This window comes from Trachurus japonicus, chromosome 4 (assembly GCF_045865225.1).
Source record: "Trachurus japonicus isolate A0001 chromosome 4, Traja_1.0".
Classification (NCBI taxonomy): Eukaryota; Metazoa; Chordata; class Actinopteri; order Carangiformes; family Carangidae; genus Trachurus; species Trachurus japonicus.
In genome coordinates this window covers 1,340,075-1,357,411 of record NC_140910.1, presented here as the reverse complement: position 1 = coordinate 1,357,411, position 17,337 = coordinate 1,340,075, and the positions used below count along the sequence as shown (strand labels likewise).

The 17,337-nt window shown below is 43.1% G+C and overlaps 4 protein-coding genes across 4 annotated transcripts; 2 read left to right on the top strand and 2 right to left on the bottom strand.

Annotated features, from left to right (window-relative positions):
• Positions 1-380: 380 nt before the first annotated feature.
• uck2a (uridine-cytidine kinase 2a) lies at positions 381-7,424 on the top strand. The gene is made up of 7 exons (XM_085773238.1): positions 381-537; positions 2,383-2,542; positions 2,718-2,814; positions 3,265-3,407; positions 4,502-4,599; positions 4,698-4,746; positions 5,958-7,424. The coding sequence occupies exons 1-7, from the start codon at positions 433-435 to the stop codon at positions 6,080-6,082; spliced, it is 777 nt and encodes a 258-aa protein (XP_085629364.1). The 5' UTR covers positions 381-432; the 3' UTR covers positions 6,083-7,424.
• Positions 7,425-8,008: 584 nt separating this feature from the next.
• Positions 8,009-9,847, bottom strand: aatf (apoptosis antagonizing transcription factor). The gene has a single exon (XM_085773235.1). It carries the CDS (start codon positions 9,770-9,772, stop codon positions 8,174-8,176), a length of 1,599 nt encoding a protein of 532 aa, XP_085629361.1. The 5' UTR covers positions 9,773-9,847; the 3' UTR covers positions 8,009-8,173.
• A 500-nt stretch (positions 9,848-10,347) lies between these two features.
• Positions 10,348-12,002, top strand: magoh (mago homolog, exon junction complex subunit). The gene is made up of 5 exons (XM_085773239.1): positions 10,348-10,576; positions 10,885-10,943; positions 11,234-11,344; positions 11,615-11,697; positions 11,783-12,002. Exons 1-5 carry the CDS (start codon positions 10,486-10,488, stop codon positions 11,880-11,882), a joined length of 444 nt encoding a protein of 147 aa, XP_085629365.1. The 5' UTR covers positions 10,348-10,485; the 3' UTR covers positions 11,883-12,002.
• A 97-nt stretch (positions 12,003-12,099) lies between these two features.
• Positions 12,100-16,666, bottom strand: cpt2 (carnitine palmitoyltransferase 2). The gene is made up of 5 exons (XM_085773234.1): positions 16,057-16,666; positions 15,324-15,404; positions 15,125-15,231; positions 13,734-15,041; positions 12,100-12,865 (listed from the first exon to the last, which is right to left on the bottom strand). Exons 1-5 carry the CDS (start codon positions 16,245-16,247, stop codon positions 12,537-12,539), a joined length of 2,016 nt encoding a protein of 671 aa, XP_085629360.1. The 5' UTR covers positions 16,248-16,666; the 3' UTR covers positions 12,100-12,536.
• Between the last annotated feature and the right edge of the window lie 671 nt (positions 16,667-17,337).

The window sequence follows — 17,337 nt, the reverse complement described above, 5'->3', positions numbered from 1 at the left end:
CACCTGGTGGATGAACTAAACATCATTCCTTCCAGGTGTTTCATCCCTTTCTACTTAACGCCACAGCCCCAGCATGCCTCAGGCCCCGGGTTACATGGGGCGAGGGCCCGTCATCGCCGCTTGCGGCTTTAATTTTAACATTATTATTATTTCATAGATAAGTCTTCAAACTGAAACAGCAGAATTTTGTTTTGGTAAGCCAACTGCCCATCAGCCCTATCGTCATCATCATCATATGGTACAACAGTGATATAAGATTTTAGCATCATCATCGCTCGTGTCCGTGATGCCAGCCTCCTCGTATACGTCATCTTCATCATGTCCATCACCACCACCATCATCATCATCATCACATGGGAGGAGCCGCCTCCCCTCCCCTCCCCTCCCCTCCCCTCGGTGTGCCGGAGGGCCGCAGCCCGCTGCAGATGAAGCATGGCAGGCGACAGCGACACAAAGCCAGGTGAAGCAGCCGAGAATGAGAGCAGCAGCCGGCAGCCTTTCCTCATCGGCGTGGCCGGAGGGACAGCCAGCGGCAAGGTCGGCATCTGTCTCAGCAATAATGACTGTTTTTTTTTTCTTCTGTTTTTTCGAATTTGATTGTTGCATTGCGTGATTTCTGTGAGAACCGACACTGATGGATGATCGGTTATGATCAATCTGACTGATCGATTATGATCCGATCCATCTCAGTGCGTGTTAGAGCAGGGTGCACTGTTTAACATGTGCCGCCGCCTGGTTAATAAGTGGTATGGACATCAGACCAGGACTCCATAGCCCTGTCTGTCACGTTTTTAAAAGGCAGGGATCATCAGAGTAAGCAGGTGTGGAAGATCTAAGTTAACTGTTCATCTGCAGGTTCTGCTGTCTATGAGCTCCTGACAATTTAAAACCCTAAGTCTTCATATCCAGGCAGAATGTGGCTTCAAGTTAAGATGCTGCAGATTAAAGAGCCTTGCATATCCTGACGTGACAGACACGTTTTGGGGTCTCTTTTTTTTTTCTTCTGACATCACACTGGAGTTTTCCTCTTGACACTGTCTAAGTGAATCTGCATTATCATCCTCTGTTCTGTTTCCACTATGGTGCAGCATTTCTAAAGTTTTCAAAGTGTTCCTTCTTTTCAAGATAAAAACAAAAGCTGCATTAGTTTCATATGTTTCTGCGTAGTTTATTTATTTATTTTTAATTTCACAATAATTCAATTCAACAAAAACTACCATCTGGATACAGTATCAATGTAGGGTGACTGTACCGTTTCTTCTTTTTTACCCACATCCCTACCCTACCTAAATAAATAAATAAAAAAGGCAGCAACACATATTCACTGATATCAGTGGAGTATTTGCGCCTGACTATATATACATGTCCATACATACACACATGCATGCCAAGGCCCTACATGTACCCATACCTATACATTCCCATATATACAGGCTACATTTACTCATACACGTACATTTTATGTTAAGGTCTACCTCGCTACGTAAGGCACAGATTCAGGGTTAAACTAAGCTAATCATTCATCCCCTTTAGGAAATTTCTCCAAACTTGAAAGTAATGGAAACCGAAAAATATGACCACATTTATATTTTTCCAAGGTTAATCTTTATAATGGTAAAAAATACTGAAATCTGATCCATGAAAACTTTAGAGGTTGGAAGGGAATCATTTTTCCAAAATAAGATTATCCTATACGGGATGTAAGCATGTTTTCTGTTGGTGCCATGTGTAAGAGAACAGCATTAGATTTATTGAAATGTATCATATATCTGGAGTAACTTCCAAATTGTTGAATTGTTCAGAGTTTCTGATAAGCAAACACAACCCAATCGAAATCAAGTTTATTCACCCTGCATCCTGTGTGACAGGGTTGGTTGGTGAACTGCCAGACAGAGGGGGATAAGAGCCAAGCTGCTTTGTCTCCGCAGGGTTTCGTGATATTTCTCCCATTTTCTCAGGGTGAACCATTCAGGTTGGTTAATAATCTTATTGAGACAACCTGTTTGCTGATGGGAGTTCTATAGCTGACAATGGGTCGACTTTATAGATGGTTAGATGAACAGAACAGAGCTGTGGTTCAGCAGACAGTTGTTGGTGGTTTTGACTTCCTGGCACTCCACCATCTTCCCACTGGGGTAACTGCTCACAGCACCACCTGTTCTCCACGTACAGTAGCTTATCTGGGTGGAAGTGAACTGCAGTCTCTGTTATGTCTGCCAGCTTCAGACAAGAAGTACCAGCTTATAAGTAGGCACTCGTTTCTAATAACAAATCCAGAAATGTTTCAAGGCCACGGCGACATGAGTAACTGGTACCACAAACAGGAAGATGCCATCACTCGGATCAAAATTTCTACTTGTTCTGTTACTGTTGTGTGGTCAGTCGTCAGTGTGCAGCAGGATCATGGAGCTGTTGGGGCAGAATGAGATAGACCACCACAAGAGGCAGGTGGCCATCCTAAGCCAGGACAGCTTCTACAGGGTCCTCACCCCAGAGCAAAAGGCAAAGGCACTGAAGGGCCAGTTCAACTTCGACCACCCAGGTATGGTGTTGTTGGTCACGTGCATTTTTCAGCACTCTGATGTGTCATCCTACACAGCACTGGTCATTCAGAGATGGTTTCAGTGGTTAACCTGTGTGAACTGTGAGCTGTGAAGTGTCCTCAGTTACAGTCTAATCCTGATGTCTAACTGCTCTGTACTCTTTTCTTTATCCAGATGCATTCGATAATGACCTCATAATCACAACTCTGTGGGACATCATGGAGGGAAAAACAGTGCACATCCCTGTCTATGACTTTGTTTCCCATTCCAGGTGATGAATGTGTTTCATTATGTCCACACAGACACATCTTTGAGGGAAGTATTAACCCATCAGCTACTGTAAAAAAGTATGCATCATCATCATCATCATCATCAGGCAATAATGTTGAATCTAAAAGCAGATTCAGTGATTGTATTGGGTTATTTAATCAAGATTTACACAAAATACTTTTCAAATCATGAATGAAATGAAAGCAGCTGTTTCCTTGAATATCAGAAAACCACAAATCAACAAATCATCCAGTTCAATATTTTTTGACTTTGTCTGGTATGACCAGTAACCTAATGTTAACAATCCATAGGCACATACCTGCTGAATAACTGACATTAGTGACTGAGGCAGATTGACTTTTCAGCAGTTGCCGTTATTGTCACTTGATAACACAGTCACTGTTACATGGGCTTTACATATGTTCATAGCTGATGTGTTTTTGCGTGGCAGGAAGGAAGAGACAGTGACAGTGTACCCTGCTGATGTGGTGCTGTTCGAGGGGATACTGATGTTCTACTCTCAGGAGATCCGAGACCTTTTCCAGATGAAACTGTTTGTGGACACCGATGCAGACACTCGGCTCTCACGCAGGGGTGAGACACACAGGCATTAAAGGACAATTGAATCTTAGATACAAGAGCCACTTCATTTAAAAAGCCGCCAAATAAAAGAAATAGTTTGTACCATTTCAGAAATTCAACTTCTTTGCTTCCTTGCTGAGAATCAGACAAGAAAATAGACACCACTGTCATGACTCTACCCTAAAGCTGAAGCTGTCTTTTGCAGCCAGTTAAAGGGATAGTTCACCCAAAATTGAAATTTCACTCATTATCTACTCACCCTCATGTCGACTAAGGGCTGGGGAGAAGTTTCACATGGTGTGTCCCAAATCGCGCACTTCTGCACTTACACTTAATATTTTGAGTACATAAGTGCGTTCACACTGAGCAGTGTGCGAAAATGTAGTGCGCTATGCGGCCGCCATCTTAGTGACGTAGCGGAAGCACGTCACTACTTTTCAAACGGCAGCAGTTGCTTTGAGCAGCGACGGATGGCATTAATGTCTTTAAAAAACACTAATAACAGCACAACAACAACACTAACACAATAAAACACAACTTAATAGCTCGTTTTGAGCGGCAAAAAGCGCTGTCAAGTGTCAGCGATAGGGCTCCAATGGCCGGTTGCAATCAGAATTTAAAAAATAGTAGAAGAAGCTGTCGAGTCATTTCCGGTAAGTGCGCAGCGGCAGTGTTTGATTTGAGACAGTACTACACTGTCGAAATTTGTGCACTGCACAAGGCAGTACACTGCCTTACAGTGTACTGTAAAGCAGTGCACTAAGAAAAGTATGCGATTTGAGACCAACAGTTATCCGTTGCCTCTCTGAGTTACAGGGGGTCTCGGCATAGCAGTGCATGTCCATATAGGACTCCTCTTCCCGGTTCGTCAAATTTGGACGAACCAACTCTGAAACTTCTCCCAGCCCTTAGTCACAGAAATTTCAATTTTGGATGAACTATCCCTTTAAGCTCTGCCAACAGGTAACTTTATGCTAAGCTAACAAGCTGCTGTAGTGGCTTCATAGTTGTCATGCTCACATGATGGTCAAATTAAAATGTTCTGCTTCAAGTCTCCTACATCCCAAAGCTGTTTGTCTGCTGACTAACTGTGTTCTCTCTGTCAGTGCTGCGTGACATCAGTGAACGTGGTCGGGACTTGGAGAGCGTTCTAGCTCAGTACATCACCTTCGTCAAGCCCGCGTTTGAGGAGTTCTGCCTCCCGGTGAGTGTATAGGCTACTGGTTTACAGGTTTGAATGGCTGTGTCCCTGAACATGGACTCATGGTCAAACTCTGTTCTCTCTTTGTTGACGTGATTCAGACCAAGAAATATGCTGATGTTATAATACCAAGAGGAGCTGATAACATTGGTGAGTATTTGTGCTTTTAGCCTGGGAGATTCTTCATGTGGAAACAAAATCATTGAAACCAAATGTTTCAAAGTGGAGTCTCAACAGTGTTATCATGTAGGACACAGCTGTGTGTAATGTCGACCCTGAGCTGGGAGTTGTGTGCTAAGAGACAAAACAGCTTTGTCAGTTGACTGGAGAAATGAACATCCAAAACAAACTGAAAAGGAAAAACAGGCTGCAGCTGCTTTGGACGTGTTGGAGCAGGAGGATGTGAGCTGTCCCAGTCTGTTATATTTGAGTTAGGGTTGGGTGGTAATATGGTAATAAGGTATCCTGCGGTATCTTAAAATAGCAACGGTATCAGTTACATTACGTCATTTAAAAAAATTGCAATACAATCATATAGGGCCCTGATATATTACCTACTAAATATCATTTATTTTACTGCCTAAATAATAAGTGTAGGCCTATGTCCAGCACCTACATGTGTGTCGTTGAGTTTTCAGCTTTACTCCAATAGTATCATGTTTTCCTTTGGGGAGATGTTTGATAAAGTTGATGGACGTGATGTCGTCACGTGACAGCTCAGAGAAGAGAGAGAGGAAAAGACGGCAAGTCGCTCATATAGTGAGTTGGTCCTCAAGAAAAACACAACTTCTGCAAAAACCTTGGTAGATTTGAAGCACTATGTTGCCATAGTTACCAAGTGTGGCTTGTGCCTATGTTTTTTTTCTTGCTGATGTCATAAAAATACACAGAGACGCTGCTACAGCTGAGCAGCGCCACATCTCCGATGGAGGTTAGATGTTCTCATGTTGAACTCACCATCCACATTTTTTTTTTCTCCATCCACATTTTGTTATAAGCTATTTTATGTTAAAAAAATGTGTTAATGTTGGTAATGTACATGTTTTGTTATTGTTTCAGTATTCTTATGCGGTGTTTGGTAGCTGTTCCCTGTCTGAACAACATTTTGGTGACTCCATCGCAACATGATCTTTAATTGGCCACAGTAATACGGTATAAGATGGTAAAATGTGGATGTTCAACGGTAGCCTATCAACATTTGGATACCGTCCAACCCTAATTTAAGTCACAGTAGCCTATTATGCCTCTGAAAGATAAAAACCAGGGTCAAAAATGTTATGTGGATAAAAATGTTTCCTTCTAAGATAAGTAAGGTGGATGTCATGTACTAACCTACACAATCTGTTTATCTCTCAATGCAGTTGCCATAAATCTCATAGTTCAACACATCCAGGATATTCTGAATGGTGGTTTGATCAAACAGCTGAATGTCTGGTTTAACAACATTGGATCAGTGAAGAATGAGTCCAGCAGTCGGCCACACTGAAGGCAGCTCTGTCCCGGGGAGGGGAGGAAGGTTACCTGCTCGTGCTGAATGGGCTCCACAGTGAGGCTGACAAGGCCCAGAACACTGTCAGGATTCAAAGCTCCTGCTTCTAGTTTGATTCTGCTGGGACTGAGCAAATCAATAAGACGTAGAGAGTTTTCCTTGCGGTTTAAAGAAGATGTTTTACATTACTCCTTTGCTTGTGTACTGTATGAAAAGGATAAATACGAAGGGGCTTGCTTATAGCTTCCTTTGAAACTGCTGCCTGCCTTCACCACAGCACTGAAACTAAAGAAACAGTTATGGTGTCTAACAACAAACACTCGACAGCCTTCAACCATACAATAAATGCTGTGTAGCAACATGCTGTTTAATGACAGGGAAGTCCCTCCCTAGCTAAAGGTTCACCATGTGACCTGACTGACCCCCTTTATCGGTGCATATTTCCATCTTTATGCCTGAAGCATATTTTCAGCAGTAGAAAGAGATTTTGAGCTAATGTACTCATGAGCTGAGATTTCTGCCATTGGTGCCATGAGACTGTATGAGCTTTGTCATGTCAAATCTTACATTAGCTACATACATCATACATCATCTGATGTATAAGATCATCTCCAAAGATAATTTCCATACTGTCTCTGTGTGCCAGTCATTTCCATGTTTCATTGATTTTGATATAACAGTGAATTATGTTCAAGTGTTATTTTTCTTTGATTCCTTTAAACTTGAATCCTTTGCAAGTCTCGCTCAGAATAAAAGTGTTCAGGTGTGAAACAAACACTGTAAATGTGACCTGTAAATGTTGTTTAACACAGGTTTCTTCCTGTATGCATATTTCTAAAGATGAAGTTCTCAGGTTCTGTATGTTTGATTCATTTTTCTGTCCGTCACTGATACATTCTTTAATTTGATTTAAATATATACTGTATATTATATCTACGGTATGTCAGGTTTAACTCCTCTGTTACATCTGTATGTTGATGTTTCATTAAGGCTCAGACACAGTGGAGTAATGTATGGCAGCCAGGACTGAGGACACTTAGCTCATGTCATTTCTCTTTATATTATTTATTATTATAAGGCTTTTTGACATAGCAACACTGAGAAGAACAGAGAATGAAACCATGATTATTTTGAGACGAACCACAATTAACTGTTTAACTATTGTTATTATCAAGGATTAAGTTTTCAACATGTTTTGTGTTGTGGAGATTTGTCTTCCTCAGGAATTCAACCCTGGCTGTGTCGAGAAAACATTTAAATCTTCATGTTCAAACTAAACAGATGCAGAAAATATAACTTGACTCTTATGCAGACAATTAAATTAAGTCTCAATATGAAGGGAAAAAATGAGAAGTCTTGTCAATGTGTCTAATCAGTATTTTCTGATGGGGTCAAGGGATCTGTTGGGAACTTAAGATCAAAACCTCAGTCCTGGTTATAGCCCTGAACATTATGTGACGTCTTCAGCTGTTTCCCAAACCCATACCGTCTCCTAACTCCCTATTGTCCTGTCTGTAGTATAATATAATTAAGTCAGTATGCAGAAATTAAAAAAAAAAAATCATTGTTTTCTTAAAGTTCTGTTGAAGCACTGTTTCAGGGTGCCACTGAAAACAGTGCATGCTGAATGGTGGTGAAACACTGACTCCAGTAACATCCTACAATATGGAAACTTTTTGAAAAAAAGATTCAACTTTATCTCCTTGAATGTAATGTATCATCATTTATTTTTCTGTATATTAACAGCAAAAACATTATAAGGGTTATTATACTATACACATTGTTGTGTGTGGAGTTGGAACACAGCATTTATGTTATGATGGTTCAGACATATTCTATTAAACAAAGCCATAGAACTTGAAGTCAACACTTTACTTGAATCGTAATAAACAGTGATGGAAAGGAAAAAATTGGCATTTATTGTCCACTTCACACTCACTACACATTATACATGTGCATTTTAGATTTTTAATCACAAGCTAGTCATTTGACAACAACCACCATCATAAAACTGTTCCACAGTAGAAAAGGTATGAAGAACTTAAGGTCCAGTCTATGATCTGATCTGAGGAGGGACTGCTCCACATGTCACTCCCTGACTGAGGACGTCTGACCAAAGAGGCCTCGGTACAGTTCACTACGGGCCTCGTCGCTCATGGAGCTGAGGTCCATGGGAGCCATGAAGTTGGCCAGCTTGCTGTGGATGTGGAAGCGGACTTTCCTGCCTTTGCTGGCTTTGGTGTCCACCTTCTTCTTGACTTTGCTCCGGAGCTTCTGGATGGCCAGCCACTGCCTGCCCATGGCCACCTGGTCGTTGGGATCCGCTGCGCTCGTCCTGCGCTCGATGAGCTCTCTGAGGAGCTGGTGGTAGAAGTCATCATCGTCGAATATGTCCTTGTCCACATCTTTGAGGTGTGTGTTTGCTTTCGACGGCGGCTCCGCCTCCTCCTCCTCCTCCTCGCCCTGGGGGGGGACGGTCTCGGAGGTGATTTTCCCCAGGACTGTGTACTCTGAGCGCCTGGTCTGGGTGCGCCTCACCAGCCGCTCCTTGTCCATCAGCACCTGCTCCACCTGAGTCAGGATGTTCCTGTCGAAGGCCCCGAAGCCTCTGCTGCTCTTGCCCATGCTCAGCCTGGTTCTGTCGTGCCACTTCTGCAGCATGCTGTCACGGTACGGCTGGAAGGCAGCGAAGCGTTTGGCCATGAAGTCTGGGTACTCTGCCATGTCCAGTTTTCTTTTAGGAGCGCCCCTCTCCTGCACCGAGCCCTGTCCATCTTCATCGCTGTCTATCTCCTCTTCGCTCTGAGCTCCTGTCCTCCCCGCGGCGATGGTCCTGGTGTCCGGGTTCTGGTAGAGCAGCTGGTCGTGCAGCTCCAGCAGGGACCTCTGTAGAGCCTTCAGAGCCTTGTGGGTGTTCTTCAGCGCCCCGGCCACCTCAGCTCCGCCCCTTCTCTTGAACTCTGGGAAGGTCTGAGGCTGTGGAAGCTTGTTGGCCGTCACCAGAACTTTCTGGGCTTTGATCCGGCCCTCCAGCAGCTGGTCCCACAGGGCCAGCTGCCTCTTCACCGCCGTGCCCTTCTCAACCTCCTCGTTCACTTTCTCTTTGGAGAACGTGCGGATGGTTCCCTCATCCTCATCCTCATCCTCATCACTTTCACCTTCGTCGTCATCAGAGCCTTCATCTTCACTCTCCTCCTCCTCACTGTCATCCTCATCTTCACTCACACCCAGGTCGTCCATGCCCTCCGTCAGCCTGTGGAAGTCCACTCCCTGAGGAAAGCTCAGGTCACAGCTCTCTGTCTTAGACGACAGTTCTGCATCTGGTTGTGCATCACTGCCCTCCTCATCCAGGAACTCCTCTCCATCATCCCCTAACTCCTCTATGCTGGCGCCCTCCTCCCCTTCATCATCATCATCATCGTCCTCATCCTCCTCATCGGACATCTCGGTGTCCATCAGCTGTTTCCGAGAGACTGCCTTCCCCACGTACCGTCGGTCAGTGTCTGAGAGCAGAGCTGTGTTGCTTCTCCGCAGGACACTGAGGCCGACTTCCTCTCCGTCGTCATCCTCCGTGAAAGTGTCGATGACTCGGGCTGCGCTCGTCTCGTCGCCATCGTCCTCTGGATCAGCGAACTTGGGCTGAGGGTTCAACAGATCCTCCAGCTCCTGGGAGAACGACCCCGCCATGTTTATAACTTTTTATACCGACCGACCACACGTGTGTTGTAGTCTGATCGGTCCTCGAGGCGGAGAGTGATGATGTCACTAAAAAGCGACGACACTAAGCATATTTTGTACCTGGGTTTTGTCTTATAGGCAGACTCTTTTCTCCGCGCATCAACAATCACTTCAGTAAATAAACGATAAGCGAAAATGAATTAGAAATCTGTGTGGATGTGAAACTTGTCCATGAGAATAGACTGTTTTTAATAGTCCAGTCTTACCTAAAGCTAAATGAAACAGTGAGTTCTAACAGTGAATGAGATATTTAACCAATTGTCAACTCGACAATTTCAGTAGGACAATAATTTACCGCTTTCTATTTATACAATCTGTTTATTCAATTTTTTAAATCATTAAATATGGGCCATAAATGTTAAAAGAATGAACCGAGAAACATAATGATTTATCTTTTTATAAAATTTGCATACAACACAGTAGTAAGGCAGGCTATACCCTCCATATAACAGTACTACTACCTCTGTAGAACAGCAGGCTACTAACACCTCTAGGACAGTCGGGGATTCCTGGAAGACAAAGCACCGGGCAACAAACATTAACTGCGCTTTGATCCTTAGCGCATGCGCTCTCGGCACTGAGACGCCGGACTGCTCCTGCTGCTGCTAGCCGAGTGTTTTTCCGCATGCTTCACCAGAAAGGGAACTTTCTGCGAAGTAAAGATGTCAACAAGCGACTTCTACCTGAGATACTATGTTGGACACAAGGGGAAGTTTGGACACGAGTTCCTTGAGTTTGAGTTCAGACCTGACGGTGAGTTTGTCCCTCGCGGTCATGTTGTTGCTCTGAAGCTAACGTCGTTAGCCACCGACAACGAGTAGGCCGCAGAAGTCGAAACGAACTAGCGCCAATTCTCCTTCTGGCTTCCACTGTGCGATGAATGAAAAAAGTTCTTATTTAAACAGAACTACTTTTCCCCACATGTATGTGTTTTAAATGAAGTAATGTTCCGGTTAATATCTTGTACCCAGTTGCGCTAAATGTCCGCATAGTATCAAATGTTGCGTTTTGTTGAAAGTGATGCGTTGCGTTGATTTCCATTAAATGTCTTATCCTCACAGGTAAACTGAGGTATGCAAACAACAGTAACTACAAGAATGACGTCATGATCAGGAAAGAGGTAAGCTATGATCATGAATATGTTGAAAGATAACTTAAAGCGGTAGTCCGTGCTGTGTGGATTTCTTTGTTCTTGGTCACAACATTATGGCACTGCTGACCTGAGCCCAGCCTTTGACCGGATTCAGTGATACCTGATTTGACCAGGTTTTCATCATAGCTCTTACTGCCTGTAAACAGCAGCCTATGTTATAACTGCCAACAATATCAGAGGTTGCACCCATTGTCGCATCATATCTGTGATTGTTCCTCAGTTTGTTGTGGCTCACCTGTCTGTCCCGTATAAACCAGGCATACGTACACAAAAGTGTGATGGAGGAGCTGAAGAGGATCATTGACGACAGTGAGATCACCAAGGAAGACGACGCACTGTGGCCTCCCCCAGACAGAGTTGGCAGACAGGTTTGTATTTGTATTCTCTGCCATTGACACTGCTGCTTACACACACCATTACTGGAGTGGGTCACAGTCTGATATACGTGTCAGGTTTTGTTAAATGAAATATTTAGTACAATGGCCTTCAAATGTATTTGTTTCAAAACTCTCATCACTTTATATTTTTTTATAGGATCATTAGTTTTAAAAATTCAGTATTTTCCTTTGATAAATTGAAGCAAAAACGCTTATGAAGCTCCCAGAGTGACTTGACTTTATTTGTCCTGATGTTCATAGGAACTGGAGATCGTCATCGGTGATGAACACATTTCATTCACAACTTCCAAAATCGGCTCCTTGATCGATGTGAACCAGTCAAAGTGAGTAGTATCTCTAGGAAGTGAGCGCTAAATATTTGTCCCCCGACAGAAGGACATGGTTTTAAAGAACTGCTCTGTGTTTCAGGGACCCTGAAGGGCTTCGTGTGTTCTACTACCTGGTGCAGGATCTGAAATGTCTCGTCTTCAGTCTCATTGGGCTACACTTCAAGATCAAGCCCATCTAAAATGTGGATTTTGCTTGTTTTAATTGCTTTAGCTAATGTTTCTGTCATTGAACTTTCTCATTTGTACATTTGTTTCGAGTGGAATTGTTTTTTTTTTATTTTAAATAAAGGGTGAGAAAATGTTCGGCTTTGTCTTAGTTCCTTGTTTTAAAGTTCAGTATAACAGTCCACTGCAAACATGTCAGAAAAACATGTAATGATTCAGCAAAAAATGAAGTTTTATTCAAAATACATTCAACCATGTCAAGCAAGACTGCAAATGATAAACTGTACACACTTAACTGTATTACACTGACTTAAGTTAATGCTCAGGTTGAAATCATTATTTTTGACAAGGCACAGCATCTGTCTCCATACTAGTAAAGTAGTTGTGCATCTGAGAAGTGTAACTGTCGCCAACAGTGACTCTTGGCTGGCAGATGAGGGACTCAACTAGAAAACTCAGCTAGCTCTTCATATTATGCTACAATACACCTTGATTTCAACATTTCTTGCTCTTAAATTACATCCTTGAGAAAATATGTCTTAGAAAATCAGTGGATGAAATCAGCTGAAAGTAAAGTATCTCTGAGGTTACATGTTCTCATTCTTGTATCCCTGGTTTAAGGCTGAAATAATTCACTATATAATAGATCAGAATTATACAGACATTTGTTAGTTCAATGACTTTCCCTCCAGGACAGCAAAGATATCTTCTAAAGATTTGCTGACACACTCTAAGAACTCATGGACATTACGAGCAGGGTAGCTGGACACATTGCAGCCGATCCAGTCGTCATGGACACCGTAGCCAACCCCGAAGCCATCAGGCACCACTGGGGCAAAGCCGCCGAGGTTCACAGCTGGACTGGTGAGGGTGCTGGTGGAGAGGATGTTGTGGTTGATGGTGGCGTAGGCGGGGTCAGTGTACAAACTGTGCAGAGCTTGGCCCTTGGAGTTGGCCAGATATCGCATGGCAAAGAGATGTCGGTCAAAACCTTGGCCTGATGGAGGAGGAGTAAGACAAGAAGTTAAGACAAATCTACCATAACCTTAACCCATTGCTCTAACCAGTATGTACTGCGTAAAGTTTACAGGTGGTGTGGATTTGGGACAGCTCCTATCCTACCTGGTGAAATGTTATATCAAAAAATCTAATAAAAAAGCTTTAAAAGGCAGTTAAAAGTATGTACAGGTTTCCAGCTGACAGACACTTGGTCTGGGTACGGACTGTCTCTAAAAGGCTCCACCAACATGTTTCCTCATTTAGGCTTCATACAAAAGAGGCAGGATCCTCCATGAGCACAAAAAGTAAAATGACTTAGGTTGTTTTAAAATTTACATCTATGATTTTCTCATCAGGTTGAAAAGAATATACCATCAGGATATACCAAAAATTGAAATCTGTTTTTTGACTATTAAACCTAACCAAGTAATTTTGACATTTATCTAGTCATAAATTATCAGTCTGGCAGAAAAATATTTTGGAAACAAAACCCAACTTCTTATCACAAAAAGTGATAAATCAGAACAATAAATGTGAAATAACTGACACATAATGTACACTTCCAGAATATGAATTAATTTAAGAGTGTTTGTTTGTTGTTAATAATTAAACACAGCTTCTGAGCTCTGGAACCTGACCTGGTTAAGCCTACATTTCGACTCTCTTTCTATTAATACATTACCAAAGTATATTGACTGTCATAAAATTACAATGTGTGATGGAGAAATATGTTAGAGTGCAATGACTGCCAGTGAAAACAATAAGAGCCAATAAATCTGTATTAGTGGAACCACATTAATAATTCATGTCATTGTATATTGTGATCAAAATGCCTCACATATTATATACTAATGTCTTATACACACCCATGGCTGCCTCCTTGGTGAGCTGCCCGTGATATTTGGAGCATTCACTGAGCATGGCCCGTAGCTGCTCCACACTATGTTGTCCTCGCTCGCGGACGAAGGCGTGTGAACATAGTTTGGTGTATTTGGTAGCCGGTCGGATCGTCTCTGTGCGGCCGTGCTTGAACGCTGCAGTGCTACACGACTCGTATGTAGCCACCGTGTCACCATACTGCCTCAGATAACCCATCTGAAAAGCCAGCTGGACTATCGCATCTGGACTCAGCTTACTCTTCTTTAACTGCTCCTTCCCACCCTTCTTGAACTCCATCGCATCAATTTTGAGTTTGGACACAGCTGAATCAAAGTTCTCCTTGGCCTTTTTGATGCCGCTCTCCAGCTCCGAGTCCAGTTTGAACTGCAGTCTGCGGACGGCGGACGCTGAGTCCACAGCAGCGGCGGCGGCGGAGCCTGGGTGCACCAGCGGCTGCTCCGTGGTGTCTTTGAAGATCTCATTCTGAAAGCGGAGCACAGCTACACCATCGCCCCAGGAGTGCTCAAAGTTAATGGCTGCCTGTCCATCTTTGGTGATGACGATGCTGAAGGACTTGTCGTACCACCGGTTGCAGCCGTCACCGTGCAGCATGTTGTGGGAAATGTGAATATGGTCTCGCATGATCTCATCGTCCAGGGAGAGACAGAAAAGAGCGCTGTCAACAGTCTGCAGGTCTGCTGCGTTGCCAGCAGCCAACAGCTTGTCCCTGAGCCCGGCCCACACATCCCTGTTCTCACTGGTCAGCACCCCAAGAGGAAATGCAGGTGCTGGTGTTGGGTCAGACAGAATATATTTCAGGTGAGACTGGATCTCTGCAGGCGTGACTAAATTCCCATCCCTGTCCACCACGTCAAACACGTACAAGTTGCCATTTCTCATGACAAGGAGATGTCGCCCTTTGTCATCGGTGAAGAGCTCATCTCGTCCATGCTTGGGAATCCGAGTTGAGTTGAAGAGGCGAAAGTACTGAGACATATCCAGGGGGTAGGCATTCACCATGTAGGCTCCGTACCAGGACAGAGAGGACGGCACCCACCGGATCAACCTTTTGAAGGAGTCTGTGTCGCTCTTTGCTGGGTTTAGATGGAAAACCTCAGGCTCCAGCAATCCAGCTCGCAGCGTCTTCATGAAACGCACTGCTGAACACACCATGTTTGTCGCCCGCACAAGCTGGTCATTGTACTGTGTCTTAGGGTCGGGGTTGAAGGACATGAAGGGGTTGAAGTTAAGCACCACAGAGTCTCGTGCGGACAGATACATATCAAACCATGGTGCTGAAAGAAGATAAACAGATTGATCATTAGTTAGTGATGATGTATGTATTTGAGATGCTCAGTTTCAGGATGCTGATTGTCACCTGAGATGTAGCTTGTGTGCTTATTGTTTTTATCCTGGGCTACCAGTTCCTCATGCAGCTGTTTCCCCACACCACTCTGGAAATCCTGCGTAAGTTTTTCTGTCGTTCTGAGGGAAAACAACAAAATGGCAGTAAGCTACAAAGTGTGTAGGATCTAATAATAAAACCAAAAGAGGTTGATTTCTTTACTATAATATACCTGAATTGGTCATCATCCAAAAGAGGCCTCTGAGCAGCTAGATACCTCCTGATAGTGTCCTCCAGTTTAGGAACTGGGAGCCTAGACAATTAAAAAAAAGAATTATGTAAACAGTCCTGTAAACATCAGCAAAATAATAAGCAATTTAATATTCTGTTCTCTGTAGCCTACAGGTGCTCCTGTACCCTGTCCCTCTCCATGTGGGGCCGTGGTGCATCAGACCCAACCCAGGCCAAGGATACAGAGTTCACAATGTACTTGTTTACTTATTCATGTAATTAGGCCTTAAATCTCAGGTAAATCATCTTATGTTGCATTGAGGTTGCACTTTGGGGCCTATATTTACAATAGTTGTTCACAATGTTTATTTTTACTTCTATATTATACTGTATATTCCATCATACTATATTGTTATAGCTTATAATAAATATTACAGTTGTTGTAATATGACACAGTTTTGAATAAATAACACTTCAGTGTCCAGTTTAATTTCGTATTGTAGATATGGGGTGTCAGCCCCCCCTAGTGGTCATGGACTTACAGTGCATGGTGCACTTTGGCCTACATTCATCTGATAGCATTCTGGGGTCACCTACACAGACTATTTAAAACCAGAAGCCTTACTACACTCACCTCACATGCACTAGGCTCGTTAGTTTCATTTTAGACCAATGTTATCTTTAATGCAAACCAGATATTGGGGATCTTGAGACAGAGACAATCATCTTCTTACCTGGGTAAACTCTTCTGATAGTGCATCGACGGGACCACACTGAGCTGCAGGTACTCGTCTGTAGGAGCCTTACTGCTGTAGAGGCGCTTCTCCACACACACAGCAGCAGTCCGACTCCTCACAGCACTGACACCTCCGGCTTTTCTCCTCAGTGAGGCAGCGCATCTTCCTGACAGCAGCAGACTGGCCATGGTGCTTCCTGTCTGTTAACACCGAACACCTGCTGGTGCTGCTTCCCCTGAACCACACCGGAGAGCTGGAGCTAACGGAGACCAGACCAAACCAATGAGCTGTCTCCACAGACAGACAGACAGACAGACAGACAGACAGACAGACAGCTCTGAATCTGGACCTTACTTAGCAAATGTTAGCAGCTAGTAGCGAGCAGCTGTCTGTCTCTAACCGACTCGGTAGTGTCCTGTCACGAGAACATGTGTTAAACAAACAGTTAACTACTATGGTCACATGAAGCGTCCAGTCGTCCACTCGCTGCAGACGACACCAAGATGTATATGATGTTTGGTTCGGTAGTTGTGTGTTTGTTAACAGAGAGCTGTGAACAGGAAGTGGAACCGGGCTGTACCGCGTGTCACGTGACATGTGTGGCTCAGCCAGGTTGGGAGGGACGATAGCCTATGTCAGAGACTTTTTTTTATTTTTTTTATTTTTTACAACAAATATTATATATATTATAAATATGACTTTGTTGATTGGTTTTAAAAATCTCAGGGACATAACATAATGTTGCTTGAAGATCTAAGAGAAAAATCCACCTAGCCGCCGCCCCAGGTGTCAACGACTCCTAACGATTTACACCTGCCAGAGGCTATAACAAATACTTTTTTGTAGACATAGATATACATACAATAAACAGACAATAAACAAACAAACAAAATATATAGAAAGGGATATTGGTATTGTAATAATTAATATTCTAAGGTTTTTATAGCTTCTCTGTCTTTCATATTTTGTAGTGCTGAATATAATATCTGATTTCTATTTTAAACTCATAAAAATGTCTTTTTTTGGATGACCATTTGCATTTATGGATGTAATATTTTCCTTGTAAAGTAAAAAGAGTCAACAAAAACAATTCCTTTCCCTTAAGTTTTTCATCATGAGTGAGAATTGGGCTATATCTTTTTTTAAGTTTAATCTTGATGCCTGTCAAAAATGTAAACATGTCTTCTAGTTCCATCCAAAACAAATAGCCTAGGTATACGACATTCAAAAGAAAGATGACAAATATTTTCCTCCTCATGTTCACAAAAAGTACAGTTG